Source organism: Anas acuta, chromosome 6 (assembly GCF_963932015.1).
Source record: "Anas acuta chromosome 6, bAnaAcu1.1, whole genome shotgun sequence".
In the NCBI taxonomy this organism is placed as follows: domain Eukaryota; kingdom Metazoa; phylum Chordata; class Aves; order Anseriformes; family Anatidae; genus Anas; species Anas acuta.
In genome coordinates this window covers 6,380,897-6,397,131 of record NC_088984.1, presented here as the reverse complement: position 1 = coordinate 6,397,131, position 16,235 = coordinate 6,380,897, and the positions used below count along the sequence as shown (strand labels likewise).

The following is a 16,235-nucleotide window of genomic DNA, read 5'->3' as shown; positions in this document are numbered from 1 at the left end:
TTGCTGTTTTTCCTGCATTAAGACTGTGTTTTATACCGTGGTGGGCAAGGCCGGTGAGCAGAGGGTGTAAGCATTGCTGCAGAATTGAGTGGCTACCAGTGATGCTTGCTGCTGTTTGTGATGCAAGATCAAGGAGAAGAGCCAAGAATCATTTGTGCTGTTATGTTTTTAATCAAGTAGCAACACCAACTACTCTAGAAATACACAGCACAACTGACTTAGTTTCAGAAGTGTTACAGATAAAATATTGTAGTCTCTCCAGTGGCAACAGTTTTGTGACCTCACTCGCAATGTTATTTTGTAATGTGTACCTTTCAATGTCAAAAATGTTTTCCTTCTAACTTCAGAAGGATGAGGATATCAGCAATAGTCTGTGATGGATAAGTCAGTTTTAATGAAAGCTTCTGGGTGAAATCCAGAATAGAATAAAGTGGGTTAGTAGAGTTTTTAGCATCTTACTGTAGAGTCTTTCAAAATATCACCTGTTTACAAAATTTTTGGTAGTTAGGTTAGTTCTGGAGAAAGCACCATATGTGTTAATGTGTTTGCATATTGTTTTTCATGACTACAATATCAAGCAGTCCTCAGAGGCATTTTTAAAGTATGGTCTGTCAGTTGACATTCCGGAAAAGTTGAGAAATAAGGCTAATTATTCCAGTAGAAAGACTGAACTTAATAAATTAATTAAATCGGAGTTTTGTGATATGTTACATAAGGATTGGTGAGGTAATACACATCTTGATATCTGTGCTCTGGAACAGATATAACTTCAAAGAAATAAAATGAGAAGGGCAAGCAATTTATAGAAAACATCTTTTTTTCCTCATTTTGCTCAAACTAACGGTGTTATTTTCTGATTACAAAATTTGTAAACTTTACATAACCTCCAAGAGTGTTTTGTTACTTAGTTTACATATCCTTTCAGAACAGCAGTACATACTATTCTGCTTAAGAAAAATGAAATCCAAAATCCAGAACATTATTTTAATATTACTGAACGACCATGGTAAATCCTGTTTGCTTTTTTCCTTGTAGGAAGTAAATGCACTTGAATGTGAGATTCAGCTGCTGAAAAATCTGCTGCATGAAAGAATTGTTCAGTATTACGGCTTCTTGAGAGACCCACCAGAAAGGACACTCTCTATATTCATGGAATATATGCCTGGGGTAAGCAAGAGAACCAGTCCAGTTCAACCATCGTTTCTTCATGATGTAATAAGCATGGCTTTTGCAGAAGTGCACATAGATAGTAAAGATACGTTCAAGTTAAAACAATAACCAAAGATGGGTACCAAAAGATGCTTCCAACAGTCTCACTCTGTCTTCTCTGTGTTTTCAGAATTGCTGTGGTTTGTGCCATGCATTTGATTTTGGTATGAGAAGTGCCTAGCATTGTCTTTGAGAAAACAGCATTATTCTTAAACTCTTGGATTTCCTTGAATGTTAATATTTCTTTTTACTGTGCTTCACTTTGTGCTGTTGAGTAGTCGTCATCTCAACTACTCTCAGTTATTCTCAAAAAAGGAAAGGTAGCTAAGATAGGTGTGGGAATAGGTGCAGACAGAAAAACTTGGTTCTTGTGTTTGTTTTTTTGTTTTGTTTTTTGCATAGCACTTGAATGCATGAGCACGCTGAACTGTTCTTCTTTTACTGTTTTGGTTAAAAAATAAAAAATAAATAAATTCAGGTTAGAAAACTGTAGATACTAATCTTCTCACCAAGTGGAGACAGATCTAAATAAAATGTGCTCTTATAAAAACATAGGATCTACATTTCTGAATAGTAACAGCATTGTACTTCACTGTAAGACTCCACAGAAGAAAAGTGTTGTTTTTTTCAGGTGAGTTCTGGGCTTTGTTTTGGGGGGATTCTTCAGTTCTTCTGAGATTTGAAAGTCAGTACCACAGAAGTAATCTGTGATTAACAGAGCCAGGTTATACAAAGATAGCTTCAAAACCATGAGGTTTTAACTTAACGTTATTTTAAGCCAACACTTTAAGCACTGTCTTCCAGTTGTGATGTTTTTCTTGACAACTTTTTTTTTCCCCAAGTAGAAACTAGCCCGTATAAACACCATCTGTTTCGTCCAACTTGAGTATCATCGTTTAACCATCAAAAGAACTGGGAGTAGTGTGACTGCAAATAGTGCTGTTCTCTTTTTCTGTACAACATGCTGGCACTATTCAGCTACTTGATAGTTGTAAAGTTAATAGCTTAATATTTCAATACATAACTTCTCTGTTCAGCCTCATCTGAGTAAAAGTATTTTTCTTAGTGGAGACAAAACTGTTTGTGCTTTAAGATGATCTAGAAAGTCCTGAAATCTCTGCATTTCAGGCATAATCTTAATTGAAGTTTAACAGCAGTAGTATTGGGCCACTTGTGATCCTACAAATGTTACAGTGTTTCATACTTCTTTGCCATAGGGTTCCATCAAAGACCAATTGAAATCATACGGAGCACTCACAGAGAATGTGACTCGTAAATATACACGACAAATTTTGGAAGGAGTTCACTATTTGCACAGTAATATGATTGTCCATCGAGATATTAAAGGTAAGAAGGAGGATAGTTCTGTGTACAGCTCAGTGCTCTTCACTATTAACTATATTCTTGCCTTTTCACTAAAATTTAATTAAATTTGAGATGCCAAAATACTGACTTGATATCAGTGTGATTGCTTTCCAGTGTTATTCTTGTCACTGTTGTAAAATGAGTCTGTTCTAGCAGATCTCTGAAAATGTTTCCCTAGTCGCCGTCTGCAAAGCATTCATAATAAATTTTGTTCTGATTTTATTTTAGTGTAAGTAATTTGAATATATCAAAAGATCGTGTAATTACAAATAGATGGGGTATGCAGAGGAAAGCAGCATGATTTGAAAATATTTATTTTTACAGAGTTTTGTTAGTTACACAGAAATTACCCAGCACTTCACTGTTACAAGAAATGACTGGCAGAGGTGACTTGCCTGACCCAAATGACTCAGACTTCTTCCACTTTCCTGCCAGGAAACTGATATCTTTACTTTTTCAGATAGAGATAGGTAACTTATAAGTGCTGCAAAAGCACATTATGAATATGTGGGAAGATAGTGAAGTGCAAAATATGCGTGTGGAACAACACCGTTGTCTTCCCTAAAACACTTACGTTTTTTCTGTTGCTTTGTATCAATAGTATTTTCCAAAAAACATTTGAATGTCAATGACATTTTTTGCATGCTTATGCAAATAAGTGTTTAGGGCTACTCTGCGACATAGTTTAAGATTTTACTTTCATGTGGTGTCAAGACATTTGTAGCAGTGTGAAAATTTCCCATTTCATTTTCTCAAGAAGGCTTTACAGAGCGACTGAAGTTTCCTGGAGAAGGAAAACAAAACAACACCAAAGTGTTTTTTTCCTTCCAGGAGCAAATATTCTGCGAGATTCAGCAGGCAATGTGAAGCTGGGTGACTTTGGTGCCAGCAAACGACTCCAGACTATCTGTCTGTCTGGTACAGGAATGAAGTCTGTCACAGGAACTCCGTACTGGATGAGTCCAGAAGTTATCAGTGGAGAAGGGTACGGCAGAAAAGCAGACATCTGGTATGTTACAAAACTTCTTTACCAAAGTGCATGATTTCAGAAGGGGCTCTTTATCATCCAGAGTTGGAGTGTTTTGTTCTGGGGTTTAAGCTGAAGAAGGGGACAAGTGTGAGCACTGGCAGTCGTGTTTGGAGCACGTAATGCTGACATCTGGGAATTGTTGGTTTGGCAGTTCCCGAGCCTGTTAATTTAGGGGTCATACGAAAATCCTGTGAACTAACCTTGCATGAAGTTAGGATTAACAGACTGCTTGTAAATCCTGCAGAGTTACTGGGTGAAAGCAACATGTAAAGCTCTGAAGCATCAGTAAAATCAGTGTCCCGTAAATTAATACTTTGCTTAATTGAACTTTATCACTGAAATACCTCCAATGCAAAGCGTTAAAATGAAATGCTGCTCCCTTGAGCACATAGGAATGAATTAGCTAGATTTAAATGGGAGATTGGGTATGGGGGGAGAGGGGAGGTTTTTGTAAGTTATTACATTTTTAAGAACTAAAAAGGGAAAGATTTCCAGAACGAACATGAGAGAGTGTAACACATCGCATAGGGTAACTTAGCGCAGGCCCAATGGACAGATCCTTTTGGCCATTACACTCCTTACACTGTGTGTGCTCTGAACACAGGGCTGGGTAGGCAGCAGTAGATGTGCAGAGGCAGTAACATTTTGTTTTAAAAGAAACCAATTTCAGTCCAACCAACAGCAATATTTTCAGTGTCAGGAAAATTCACTTAGCCTGCTTCAGATCACTTCGTAATTATTCTGCTCTACTTGAATGATAGAACAATTGGCATTTGACCTGTTCATTGCTGAAGTATTTGTACCAAGGTCAATGCTTGTTTTTTGATGGGGAAAATTATGGTTAAAACTAAGAAGAAATACTGAAGTGAGACTTCTGTCATTCAGTAAATTGTTATTGTGTAAAGAAATGAGCCTCTGTCTAACCAAATAACTTCTTGGAAATTGAGAAATGTGTCCAGCCTCTCCATTTGGCAGTATCGTTCATGTGTTACTGGAAGAGGCTGCTATTGCAGGGCTTATGGAACAGACTTTTCCTGGACATTTGCATGCCCTTCTGCCTTCATAAATCATTTAAACATCAGCTTTGTGTACAAAGATAGTTTAAGAACTTAAAACTTTTGTTTCACGATCCATTTTAGTATCTTTAGCTAAAAGAGGAAGATGCTACTGAAGGATGGTTTTAAACTTTTTTTTTCTTACATGTTAGGTTTCTATCCCACTAACTGGGGACAAGTGCATTTCTAACGAGCTAACAAAATGCACAGTGTACTCTGCCTTTACAGCATTCCTGTTGCTTTGCATTTCCATTAAGGACTTAATGAGCAAGAAAGCTTTCAAGTGCATTCAAATCCTGCAGGTGTCTGAAGAGCTGGAGCACCGGGCTTGCGCGGTGCTCTTGGCCTGTGTCAGCCTGCTGAGCGCTGAGACGTGAACCTGCGGGGTTCTGGTGTCTGGTCACAGTCCAGGCAGTGTTGTCCAGAGAAATACCTGGGTATCTCTTCTCTGAGGTAGCAGCTCTGGGCCTGGCGAAGTAAGGGCGTGAAGCTGCGGGTAGATTTGGGTTACCTTGAGACAGTGGATGGCTGTTCTCTGTTGCTGTGTAGAGTTAAGAGGACCCTACGTGCCCATGGTGTTTAGTAGCGACCTGATGTTTCTTGCATTCCCAGGAGAGCACGATTCTGTTGTAACCTGCTGTCTCATTTTGCCTCTGTTTCAGGAGCGTAGGTTGTACAGTGGTAGAAATGCTCACTGAGAAGCCCCCGTGGGCAGAATTCGAAGCTATGGCTGCCATCTTTAAGATTGCCACTCAGCCAACCAATCCCCAGTTACCACCTCATGTCTCAGACCATGCTCGGGATTTCTTGAAAAGGATTTTTATCGAGGCCAAGTTGCGACCATTTGCAGATGAACTGCTAAGACACACGTTTGCACACTATCACTAACAGCCTGCCTCAAGTCAGCTTGCGTCTACTGCATTTATTTTCTATTTGACTGCACTTTTATTTTTTATCTTTTACAAAAAAAAGGAGAAAAAGACAAGAGAGAGAACACGTTCTCTTGAATCTTTGTTTCACTTAGATTGTAAACAATCTGAATTTTGTATCTAAAATGAGAATCTTCCCTTCCCTGCTCCCACCAGGACTAGAACTTCTTGTTTCTATAATGTACTGATGTGGTTCGTGTAGATAAAGCACTTTAGTACATATTTGTTCCTTATTTAAAGGGGGAAAAAAAAGAAATGATTGGATAGTCAGGAACTGTGTGACTTTTTCTGACACTGCTGACAGACTCAGGGTGCAGGGAAAAATAGACATGCAGCTAGAGGACAAAAAGGTTACTTCTCTGTGATTGTTCTTTATATTATAGGTACTTGTAACAGAGAGTTCAAAGTTCTCATATTTTAACATTTTAATCAGTTATAGCATTTTGTAATTTAAGCTGGATCATGTGGTTCTGAGAGTTAATTATAAAGCTGGAAGAACTTGGAACTCTTTGTACAAAAGCATGTCTAACTGGTACTTCTATGTGACCAAAAGAAAATAATAAAAAAGAATTCAATACTGATGTACTAGAGATGTTGGTGTAGAACTATCCTATCTTTATAGGAAAAGAATTACAGGTAAACAGATTATGGACCCAGACTCCTAGGAACTTAGCATGCTGTAAGGGGAAAACTTCTGCAATAGAAAAGAGGTAGCTGTTGGATGTAAATAATTGGGAGAATGTCTCCTGCTGTATCTGCCAAAGAGAATCCTCTGTTGCATAAGCTTGGAGGGAGACAATTACCTTATCTAAGAAATAAGTGGTGTTGAGAGAGTTCTCCTCCATAATCCCATGAACATTTGGGGGAGAGAGGAGTGACAAATCCTTCTGCAGTAGGTGTTACATGATTCAAAATGACCTATAGGAAATAATGTCTTCAAAGCTGTTGAGGGGCGCTAGGATGGAATGTATGTCAACATCAAGTGCCTGAATAATATAAAGTTCTTCCCATTATGCACTATAAGCATTGCTTTAGTAACACAGTTCAGTCATCTAGGATGTATTGACAATTCCTAAAATAAAATTAAACTTCTTTGAACACTAGAAGTAAGTCACTGAGAAAGATAAGACTCCAGTTATACTTCTCATGAGGCAGCAATGAACAAGAAGGCACAGCACAAGAGAATGTATGAAGGATAGGCCAAAAGTGCAGAGCGCCAGCAACTGAATAACATGAGCGGGATTACTGCAGCCCAATAATCCAGTTGATCGGTGTTTTTTCAGATTTCCAACTCTCATAAAATGGACATTAATCCTCTTTCTCTTTCTCAAAGAGAATAATAAAAGAACAAAGGCAAAACTCTGAAATAGTCCTCCTCAATAGAGAAGTTCAGGTACTGATCAGGTATAGTTAACAATCAAATTTCACACCAGAAAAGTCAAGCTCTCGTATTTTTGTAGAATACAACATAATTTAAAAAAGGAATTTGGAAATAAATTATTGGACTACAGAACTGAATTAATGTATACTGTTTGGATGATTCATTGCTTGCTTTTGTTTTATAAAAACAGAGCAGGCAGATGCTGTGAACCTTGTCTACTCTGACAAGACTCTACATTATTGTCCCCAGGCTCCACTCTGTTTTGTATCTTTAGAGGACTACCAGAATTATGAAATACATGGAGACAGAGTAATAAATTTACCTATTCTCATGCTAATTAACTCATGAGATTTCTGAATTTATCCTGTTAACTTCCAAATTTTTTTACAGGGGCATAAGCAGGAGTATGGATCTATCCTAATCACTTTACCTGTAGTGGAGTAAGAATGAATTTTGTGCCACCTCTCCTGACACTGAGAGTGGTGGTCTCCAGTTTGTGAGCATTGTACCCTGTTTATAATTTTCTCAGTCAGGGTGCACATCTGTGCAAGGTTTCCTGAGCATGGGAGGGGACAATCCTGACCAGGGAAAACTTAAAAGGCTGAAAGGAAAGTCTGCTTGTACTGACTTTTTGGGAGGGTTGGGGGGTGGGGGGGGCTCTCTGTCACTAGATAAAAGCTATGAAAGCAGACTTTAAGGAGAATGTGCGTGTGCTCTGCTGTAAAGGACCTTTGCTTTATAAGCAAAATGTAGTGACAGCAGGGGTGGGAGGGTTAATGTAGAGCCTAATAGTTTATGTAGCTAATTTAAAGATCATATAACCGAAATGATTGATTTCAAGCAGATTAAGAAGGTACCAAAACCAAGGTGAAAATGTATATAAAAATCAGTAGTTGACAGTGATACCTGAAAAGGAAATTTTGTATTACCAAAAAAGGACATTAAAGGGAAAATGTAACCAGGTTTATCTGTAGCATTCATAACATTTAAAGATACTATTCTAAAAAGAAGCTGCACTCTCTGAAGCTTGAAAATTTTCAGAATCTAGTTTTCTAATACTGTGTCCTTTTTGTGAGACAGTGCTGGCTGATGTATATTGCAATACCACTTTCTCATTGTGAATTTAATTACTGAATAATTGAGTTTGCTGCTTTTGTGCCTTTTCTAAAAACGGCATTCAGTCATGACAAGGGTAAGCATTTCGGAACCAAAAAAAAGAACTTGCAGAGCACATATCAGAAAGCTGCTGAAGTAAAGACAGCACTTCTTAAATACAGACAACTTTTTGTCAGCTCCAGCAATGCTAGTAAAACGTTATTAACTTGACCAGGATTAGGCCTTAGCTGTGTTTGTTTTGGTTTGGTTTGGTTTTGTTTTTTTTTTTTGTTTTTTTTTTTTACTGTGTGGAGAACTTGTCCACTGACCTAAGCAACTTACAGTAAATTTAGATGATTATCAATATAAATGTTTTGAGCTAGAAGTAATGATGAAGCTAAATCAGACCTTTCACCAGAAGATTAGTTGATACTTATCCCCTTGCATGATGCACTTCAGTGTTGTTGTGTTGGGGTAATGTGGTAGAGCAATTTGTATTAAATAACGTAATGCCTTTGTGTACAGTGCCTGTACAACACTTTGTTGACCACTGGCATGATAATGGACAAACCCTTGCTCTAAAGTTCCAGAGGGTGCATGGAATTGCATGCTTGAAACTCCACTGGAGGAGGTTTGCTGAGATGAGGCCCCTTCTCAGCTCACTATTTACGGTATCTTATTAGCAAAGACACCAGCATTTTAGAATCATCAGTTGTTCTTCATTGTTGAGTCCAATTACCAGAAAATGCTCATGAAAATAGCACTGTTGCAAGGATATGATTTGTTTTTCTGTAAATGCCATGATGGAGCTATGCTCCCCAAAAGTAAGAATCAAGGTTCACCGTGATTATGTTTATTTACAAAGGACTTATTTATCTATTAATTAATTTTATGTTGTGTGTTTTACATATTAAGTAACAAAAGTTAAGCTATTTCTGTAATGTGCTTTTAATGGTGGGACTCTGTCCTGTTAAACTAACTGTCATGTTAGAGCAAGTTTTATTTTTAATTTAGGTGATAGAAATATCCATGCAAGAACTTAAAGTATGGATCTATTAACTTCATTCAACTTACTTTGACTTCTTGAAAGTTTAAATTTAGTCTCAAATTTTTAACCGAATTTGCAATTCCAATTGCAGCCTAACAGTTCTTTATAACAAAATGAAAAGTTATTCATTTGTGTTGTTGTTTTTTTTTTTTTTCCTTAGGTAGTGCCTTTTTATCTGTATGCCTTAATTTTGTTCCTCTTGATCAGCATATTGAAATGCTACAGCTGTCATACAATTCCGTGTCACCAAATTGGGATTAGAGTATATTTTGAAGTGCCCAAACCAGAATTCACATGACTGCATTAAAAAGTGTACTTTAGTTATAATCTGCTGCAGTCTTTTACATTGAGAATTTTAAAAAGTGATTTTTGGAGCACTTCCTGAGTGCTTCCTATGCTTGCACAGGTTTCATATTTACATTTTGGAGACTGTATGCTGTTCTGCATACCACTGAAAAGACGTGTTTCCATTCACAGAATCACAATTACAGCTGAGATTTAGCTTCCTAGCTCTGGGTACGAGACTCTGGGTTTCCTGTAGAGTACTTAGCAGATGTGAAATTCTAGTTGGTACGTTAGTAAACGTGGTACTGTAATAAAAGTTGTTTACTTTCAGTACACAGGGATATTATCTAAGCAAATCAATAGACTTCTCAGTGAAGCTGATATTGTTTCCATTAAATTCTTTCCTGTTTTCTTTTTTGGAAAATCCTAATCCTGCCGTTGTCTTGACTGAAAGCCTTCTTGCAGCACCTGTAGGTACAGCGCAGTATAGCAAGCCATTCTTTCAGATGATAGAGCAAACTGTAACTGCAGCTTCAGAGACTTGAGCAAATTGGTCAGATCTACAGTTATTTATAGTTAATTTCTTTTTAATCTTGAAAATCTGTCACGCATATAGAAAAGCAGAATTTGTGTGCTTGAATGTAAGTCTGTATGGTGTTTCTGGAAAAGCGAAAGTATTACTGCTGGTATCATTTCTTGCTGGTAACTTGCTGTCTTGTGTTAATGACAAGCCTGCAGTGTAAAACCACATAGAATTACCAAAGCTTTTCTATTCCCATATACATATAGCCAAAAGCGATGTTTCATGGATTAGTACTGTTACTTATAGATACACATACTTATATATCCACCAGTAAGCTTATTGCTAACTGAATAAAGCAGGTACTAGTACATAGACACCTCCCATGTTTAAAACATTTGGGTGTTTATATTTGCTGTTTCGATGCACAAAATTCATGACAGCATTAAAAGGAAAAGTTTTTTTTTTTTTATAACTCTTTTTAACTTAATCTTATTTTTGTTATTATAAAAATAAGGCATAAGCTTGGTGACTAAACCTGGTGACTTTTTGTAGCCAGGCTTGAGCTTTGGGACATTTGAGGAATGCCATCAAGATAAGTAGATTTGTGACCTGAATTGCTCTGTGCACCATAGTAAGAACTTTTCAAAGCTGCTGGGAAGGAGTCTGCTTTACACCAGAGCCAGATGTCACCCACAGCTACCTGGGTGTACGCTGCCTTCAGGAGGAGCCACAAACCCACACCAGAGGGGGCAGAACTGCTACCAGCCTGGTTGCTAAATCGGTACTCTATCAGAATACAAAGGAACTCTTTTCATTTCCAACCCCTTGGTTTATTTTTCTAATTGGCATAACCTAAATGCTGGTTAGGTGGCAGCCACCGAGAGCTCCCCATTAGGGCTGGAACTGATGCGGTGCAGCTTTAGCACCCGGCCCTGTGCCATGAAGTGGGGTGCAGCAGCTGGGACGGTTCTGTGGGATCCCCTGCCCCGTGTAGGGGGCACGGCCCCATCTGCACCATGCACAGCAGCTGCCTGGCTTTCCTAGCAATAGATACGTACCTGTACTTGAGGGGTAGGATGGATGGAGAAAGTAAAATTTCTCATCCTTCAAAGAAACAATGCGAGTAGTCTCGCTTTGGTTAGGTCTTAGGTTTTCATAAACTTACTTTCAAGGGAGAGGAACTGGATAAAAATTCATTAAATTTGTACCTCGGGGTTCAGTCCTTATTTTGAGTCCACTGATGAGGATTGGAGGTCAGGGTCTTCTGTCAAGAGATACAAGGAAAAGGACACTTTAAATGGATATTCCCAGGAAATATTTCAGTTGTTCACGTCGCTTACCCCAATAATAGCTGATCCTTTTCCCCAATGGTTATTTAATGTGGGTTTTAAAAACAAAAGTTGTGTTTTCTTTTCTGAACAGGCATCATCTTGCCAGTTCCCTAGTGTTTGTTTCTCGTTAATAGCAGTGTAAAGGTGGTGTCACCCCCAAATCTTTAACGGTTTATCAAAGCCTAGCGTCTGTCATCTCAGACCTCACAGGAGTCGTATAAAGGAATATCACTGTATATATGTGGAGGAGACTTAGGTAAATCGGAACGTAGACTTTTAGTTTTCATGAAGCTATGAATACAAATTTGTAAATTTTCTCTTGATCTAATGTACATTTTTATGTAGCCATTAAATTCTCTATTTAATCTATCAGTTTCTCACTGTAAATGTTTTTACTCTCAGTTGAATGCTGGGCACAGTTTGTAATGTATGTACACAAAGGTGTTTTTTTCTATCAACGTTGACTTTTTTGCACATTTTTGGAAATATTTAATTTGTACACTGATTTAATACTCTGACCAATTGTTGATGGGTGTATGAGAATCACGTGTGTGTGCAATGTACTACTGTCTGGATGTATGGTTTTTTATTACTTTTGAGATGTTGCTATCAGTAACTGCACTGCTGTTGCTGCTTTACATGGAATATCTTGTGTATAAAAAAAAAGGAAAAAAAAAAATTAAAAAACTAGCCTATGGTTATCTTGGTTGAGGAACTCAGGAGCCGAGCGTCGCTTGCCAGTTCCCTCTGTGTCTGCGGTGACTGTGTGTGTATATATCCCAGTAATCTTATTCCACAATTTCATTTCTACATTTTTATGAACTTGTTTTTTAAGGGTACTATGTTTAGTTAGAATAATTAAATATATAAAAGCTTTGAGAGATAATTTACTAGATGAATATATTTTCAGCTGGCTGATGTTCAGAATATTTTTTTAATTTTTCGTTTTTAACCATTCAAAATGTATTTGTATTTCCAGAATCAGACACGAATTGTACTTAGAAATATATTAAAACACTGTAGGGACAGCTGTGTGCCTAAGAGTTTTGTATTAATATTAAAAAAAAGAAAAAACAAATCAACCTTCCCTCCCCCCACACCCGTCCCCTCAGCCCCTTCCCGCCTTTTCTCCTCAGCCCGTTCCCGCCTCTCCCCTCCGGAAGTGACGCAGCGCCTGGCGGCTGTGGTGGCTGAGGCGGCTGTGGCGGCGGCGGCCATGGGCAGGGAGGAGCGGGGAGGGGAGGCCGCAGGAGGCCGCTTAGGCCGTGCCTTCGGCCGCCGGGGAGCTTGTGGAGGACGGCGGCAGCGAGCTGGACGAGCACGGCGCCGAGGAGTGCCGGCTGCGGATGCCGCTCGGGGTGGTTGGTAGGTGCGCGGCGGGCCGGGGCCGTTGTTTCAGGGGGAGGGGGCGCTGAGGGTGGTGGAGGCCTGGGCGGGTGGGAGAGCTGGGTGGTGACCAACCGCGTGAAGTTTAACGAGAGGTAAAAGCGCCGGGTCCTGCACCTGGCTGTACCTGCAGACTGGGTGAGGAGATGCTGCAGAGCAGCCCCGCAGAGAGGGGTCTGGGGGCTGTGGTTGACAGCAAGCTGAATGTGAGCCAGCAGCGTGCCCTGGAAGCCAGGAGGGCCAACCCTACCCTGGGGTGCACCAAGCACGGCATCGCCAGCCAGTCGAGGGAGGTGATTGTCCCGCTCTGCTCTGTGCTGGTGCAGCCTCACCTCGAGTACGGTGTGCAGCACAAAAAGGACGTTAAACTGTTGGAGAGTGACCAGAGGAGGGCGACAAAGATGGTGAAGGACCTGGAGGGGAAGACGTACAAGGAGCATCTGAGGGCACTGGGCCTGTTCAGCCTGGAGAAGAGGAGGTTGAAGGGAGACATCATCGTGGCCTATGCTTTCCTCGTGAGGAGGAGTGGAGAGGAAGGCACCGATCAAGAGATACGTCTTGGCAGTTCTTTATTTTTCCCCACTCGTGCCATTTTAGAGAGAGATCATCTGACCAAGGTAGATAACGTGAAAGTACGTGATGCTTTTGGTGTGGGGCATCTTCTAAAACTTCAGATTGTTATAATTATTTTTTTTTAATTACCTCCCCTAACACAGGGTACTTCAGAATGCATTTGGGAGAGCTGTAGATATGAGCATCTGTGCCCCTCTTCCTATGTATGATTCTGTTGATTTGTTCATCCAGATGTTTTTCTTTGTTCTTTCCTTTTAGATATTTCGTGGAAAGTACTGATCCTGATGTCATTCAGCAGCTTCTGCAAGACCGTGTTATTAAGGACTGTCGCCTGAGAAATGCTGAAGGTGAAGAAACAGAGCTCATTACAAAGACATTCACCAGTAAATCAGCAGTTATGTGTGGCAAGTTTTAAAGCAATTGAAACAAACATTGGATAAATTGTTAAGTAGCTTGGAGTGATTATTGTGTGCTTGTTTTGTCAGCAGTCACTTTCAGTTCTGTCAGCAATGCTCTGTGCCTTGTTAATCAGCTCCACCTCAGTGTTTGTGGGGGAAGCATCTCCTAAAGATCCCTAAGGTACTTTGGTTAATTCCACCAGCAATGCGATTTCTCTCAGTCCCTGAAATTTAAATTTAATTTAAAATTTATAAATCAATATTTATATCATTTAATTGATCATTTAAATTACTTTTTATTAATTAATCATTAATTAATAAACGTTATTATTAATTAATAATTTTGATTTAAATTTTAATTAGTAATGTTCAAAGTCTAGGTATTGTTCAGTATAACTAATATTGAGACATTGGTAAGTGAAGTCTGAGCTGCCTTTCTCCTGAATGACCTGTACATTGATATTCTTAAGACCAATGTTTTGAAATAATACTCTGAGATATTGCTAAAGCAAAGAATCAAATCAAAAAAAATGATGGCTGGGAAATATTAATACATGCACAGCTGCTTTGCTTATTTGTGTGGATCTCCTTGGCATGCTATTGAGAAGTAGCATCTTAGTGTTAGGTCAGAGGTTGGACTCGATGATCTTGAGGTCTCTTCCAACCTAGAAATTCTGTGATTCTGTGATCTCTTACCAACTATTCTCCATAGCCATAGAAGATGTCTAGTTCACTCTTTAAGTGCAGTTCTTGCTAGGTGGCAGGAGAGGGCAGTGCTGCTGTCTGATTAGGCAGGGCATGGCCACTGCAGGTATTACTCTTTCACGGTGCCAGAAGAGAGCGCAGCAGTTCCATAAACAGCTGCAGTCTGTTAAAGTAATTGTTAACTTGTTCATACAGTTTTGTTCTCTATAGAAGACTAAATGTTTCTTTAGGTTTTCAGAATACGGATGAAAATGAATTTGTAGGAAAAAGGCTTTGCAGCGGCAGGGAGATTATACAAAGTTTGTTCCCTTAATACTTGCTTTCTAATATGTGGTAGCATTCAGTGAAACTACCAGGTGTGAAACAACTTTTTTCCAGTCCTGTTCCAGTCAGTCCACTGCCTGTTCCTGTTGTGGTCACAGTGCCTCAGCCTGTATCTTTCACCCTTTTAGTACAGAAGTTACTGTATTAAGATTTGTGATCTGCACTGTACAGAAAGCTTTCATGTATTATCACCCCCCAATATCTTTTAAATTTCCTCTGGGATACAAAAAATAACTGGGGTTACTCTGGATATGTTTTCTAATTCTAGGTTTGGTGCCCAATGTCACCTGAATTTTATTGAGAATATGTAGCCATCAAAATAAAGAAACGGATACTGCTCTACACCATGAACCCAAATAAGTTCTGAGCCTGCCAGTTCCTGATTAAGTTTCATGAGCGACGGAATGACAAAATCAACGTTTTTGCTGACAATGTGTTTGCACTGAAGGAGTATGCAATTAGACTTGGGAAGTAAGTGTTCACAACCAGTGACGGCACTGTTGTTTTTCTTCTTCCTAGAAAGTTATCTCATAGTCTCACAGATTTCAGTCACCTCTAGACATTTATTGTAATTCAATGCACCACAGAAAAAGAGCCGTTAACAAGGACACAGGAGGGGGTGCTTGCTAAATAGCACAACAGTTTTTAAATGGGGTAGATGCTGTAGAAGTATAGCAGCAGAATTAGTTGAAGAAATACTAGGTGCTTGCTTTTCATGTTCTTGACTCAGTTCTCCTTTCCACGCATCATGTATGGAGTTCCAGTTTACAGAGACATGTTAAAAGGAAAGGACAATTGCAGTGCTAGATGAGTGTGAGAGTGTTTTAATGATGCCCTTGTGCCATGTCCTTCTCAACCCCCACGTGTTCCTTTGGTGCTGGCAGGGAAAGGCCATGCACATGACAGGAATTAGTTCGTCTATAACTTGTGGGGCCACAGAATTCAAATCTGCTTGGCCAGCTTTTACTGTCGTGAGTCTTTCATCGAAAGTTGTATGACTTGGGCTGTTTATTTTTTACTGGTTTTGTTAATATATTTAAATGGCTGTTTTTGAAGGACTGTCCCTGTGTAGTTTTGACAATATGTCAAAATATTGGAGAAGCATCTTTATAGATCCCTTAAACACCTTTTTGTAGGAAATTAAAGGTTTCATTTTAAAAAAAATCAACCTAGTGCTGCATGTTCTGTGTTCTGGAAAGTACTTAGATGCGTCTTAATTATGGTGAAGTAGGGTGCAGGGACAGTGGGGCTGCATGGAGGACTGATAGCCTGGCGCTCTAGGTTATTCTGTGCTTAATTTAAATTTTCTTCCTAGCAGCTTGTATGGTGCTGTGTTTGTGTTTCTGATGAAGATAGCGTTGATAACACAGTGATGATGTTCTAGTTGTAGCCCCACCAAGCGAGGAGGCTGGGGGTGCGGCAGCTGGGGGGGACGCAGTCGAGGCAGCTGGCCCAGGCTGGCCACAGGGGTGCTCTGGACCACAGGATGGGTGTCTTGCTCAGCACTAAAACCTGGAGGGGAAGTGTGCCAGGGCTGCAGTTGCTTGGGGGCTGGCTGGGTATCGGTTGGCTGGTGGTGAGCCATTGAATTTTGTTTT

The 16,235-nt window shown here is 39.5% G+C and overlaps 1 protein-coding gene across 34 annotated transcripts in view; it reads left to right on the top strand.

Annotated features, from left to right (window-relative positions):
* The window catches only part of MAP3K2 (mitogen-activated protein kinase kinase kinase 2), a 61,672-nt gene that overhangs the window by 39,060 nt on the left and 6,377 nt on the right, over positions 1-16,235 (top strand). For 9 of the 34 annotated variants that reach the window (XM_068687153.1, XM_068687133.1, XM_068687119.1 and 6 more), the window contains exons 14-21: positions 1,036-1,167; positions 2,427-2,556; positions 3,406-3,583; positions 5,322-12,616; positions 12,771-13,254; positions 13,469-13,604; positions 13,696-13,789; positions 14,906-15,108. In XM_068687153.1, the coding sequence (XP_068543254.1) occupies positions 1,036-1,167; positions 2,427-2,556; positions 3,406-3,583; positions 5,322-5,547 (666 nt within the window). In that variant the 3' untranslated portion in view covers positions 5,548-12,616; positions 12,771-13,254; positions 13,469-13,604; positions 13,696-13,789; positions 14,906-15,108. Of the gene's footprint in view, positions 1-1,035; positions 1,168-2,426; positions 2,557-3,405; positions 3,584-5,321; positions 12,621-12,770; positions 13,255-13,468; positions 13,605-13,695; positions 13,790-14,905; positions 15,109-16,235 lie in introns of all 34 variants that reach the window. The other 25 variants (XM_068687150.1, XM_068687148.1, XM_068687143.1 and 22 more) reach the window with 19 other exon arrangements.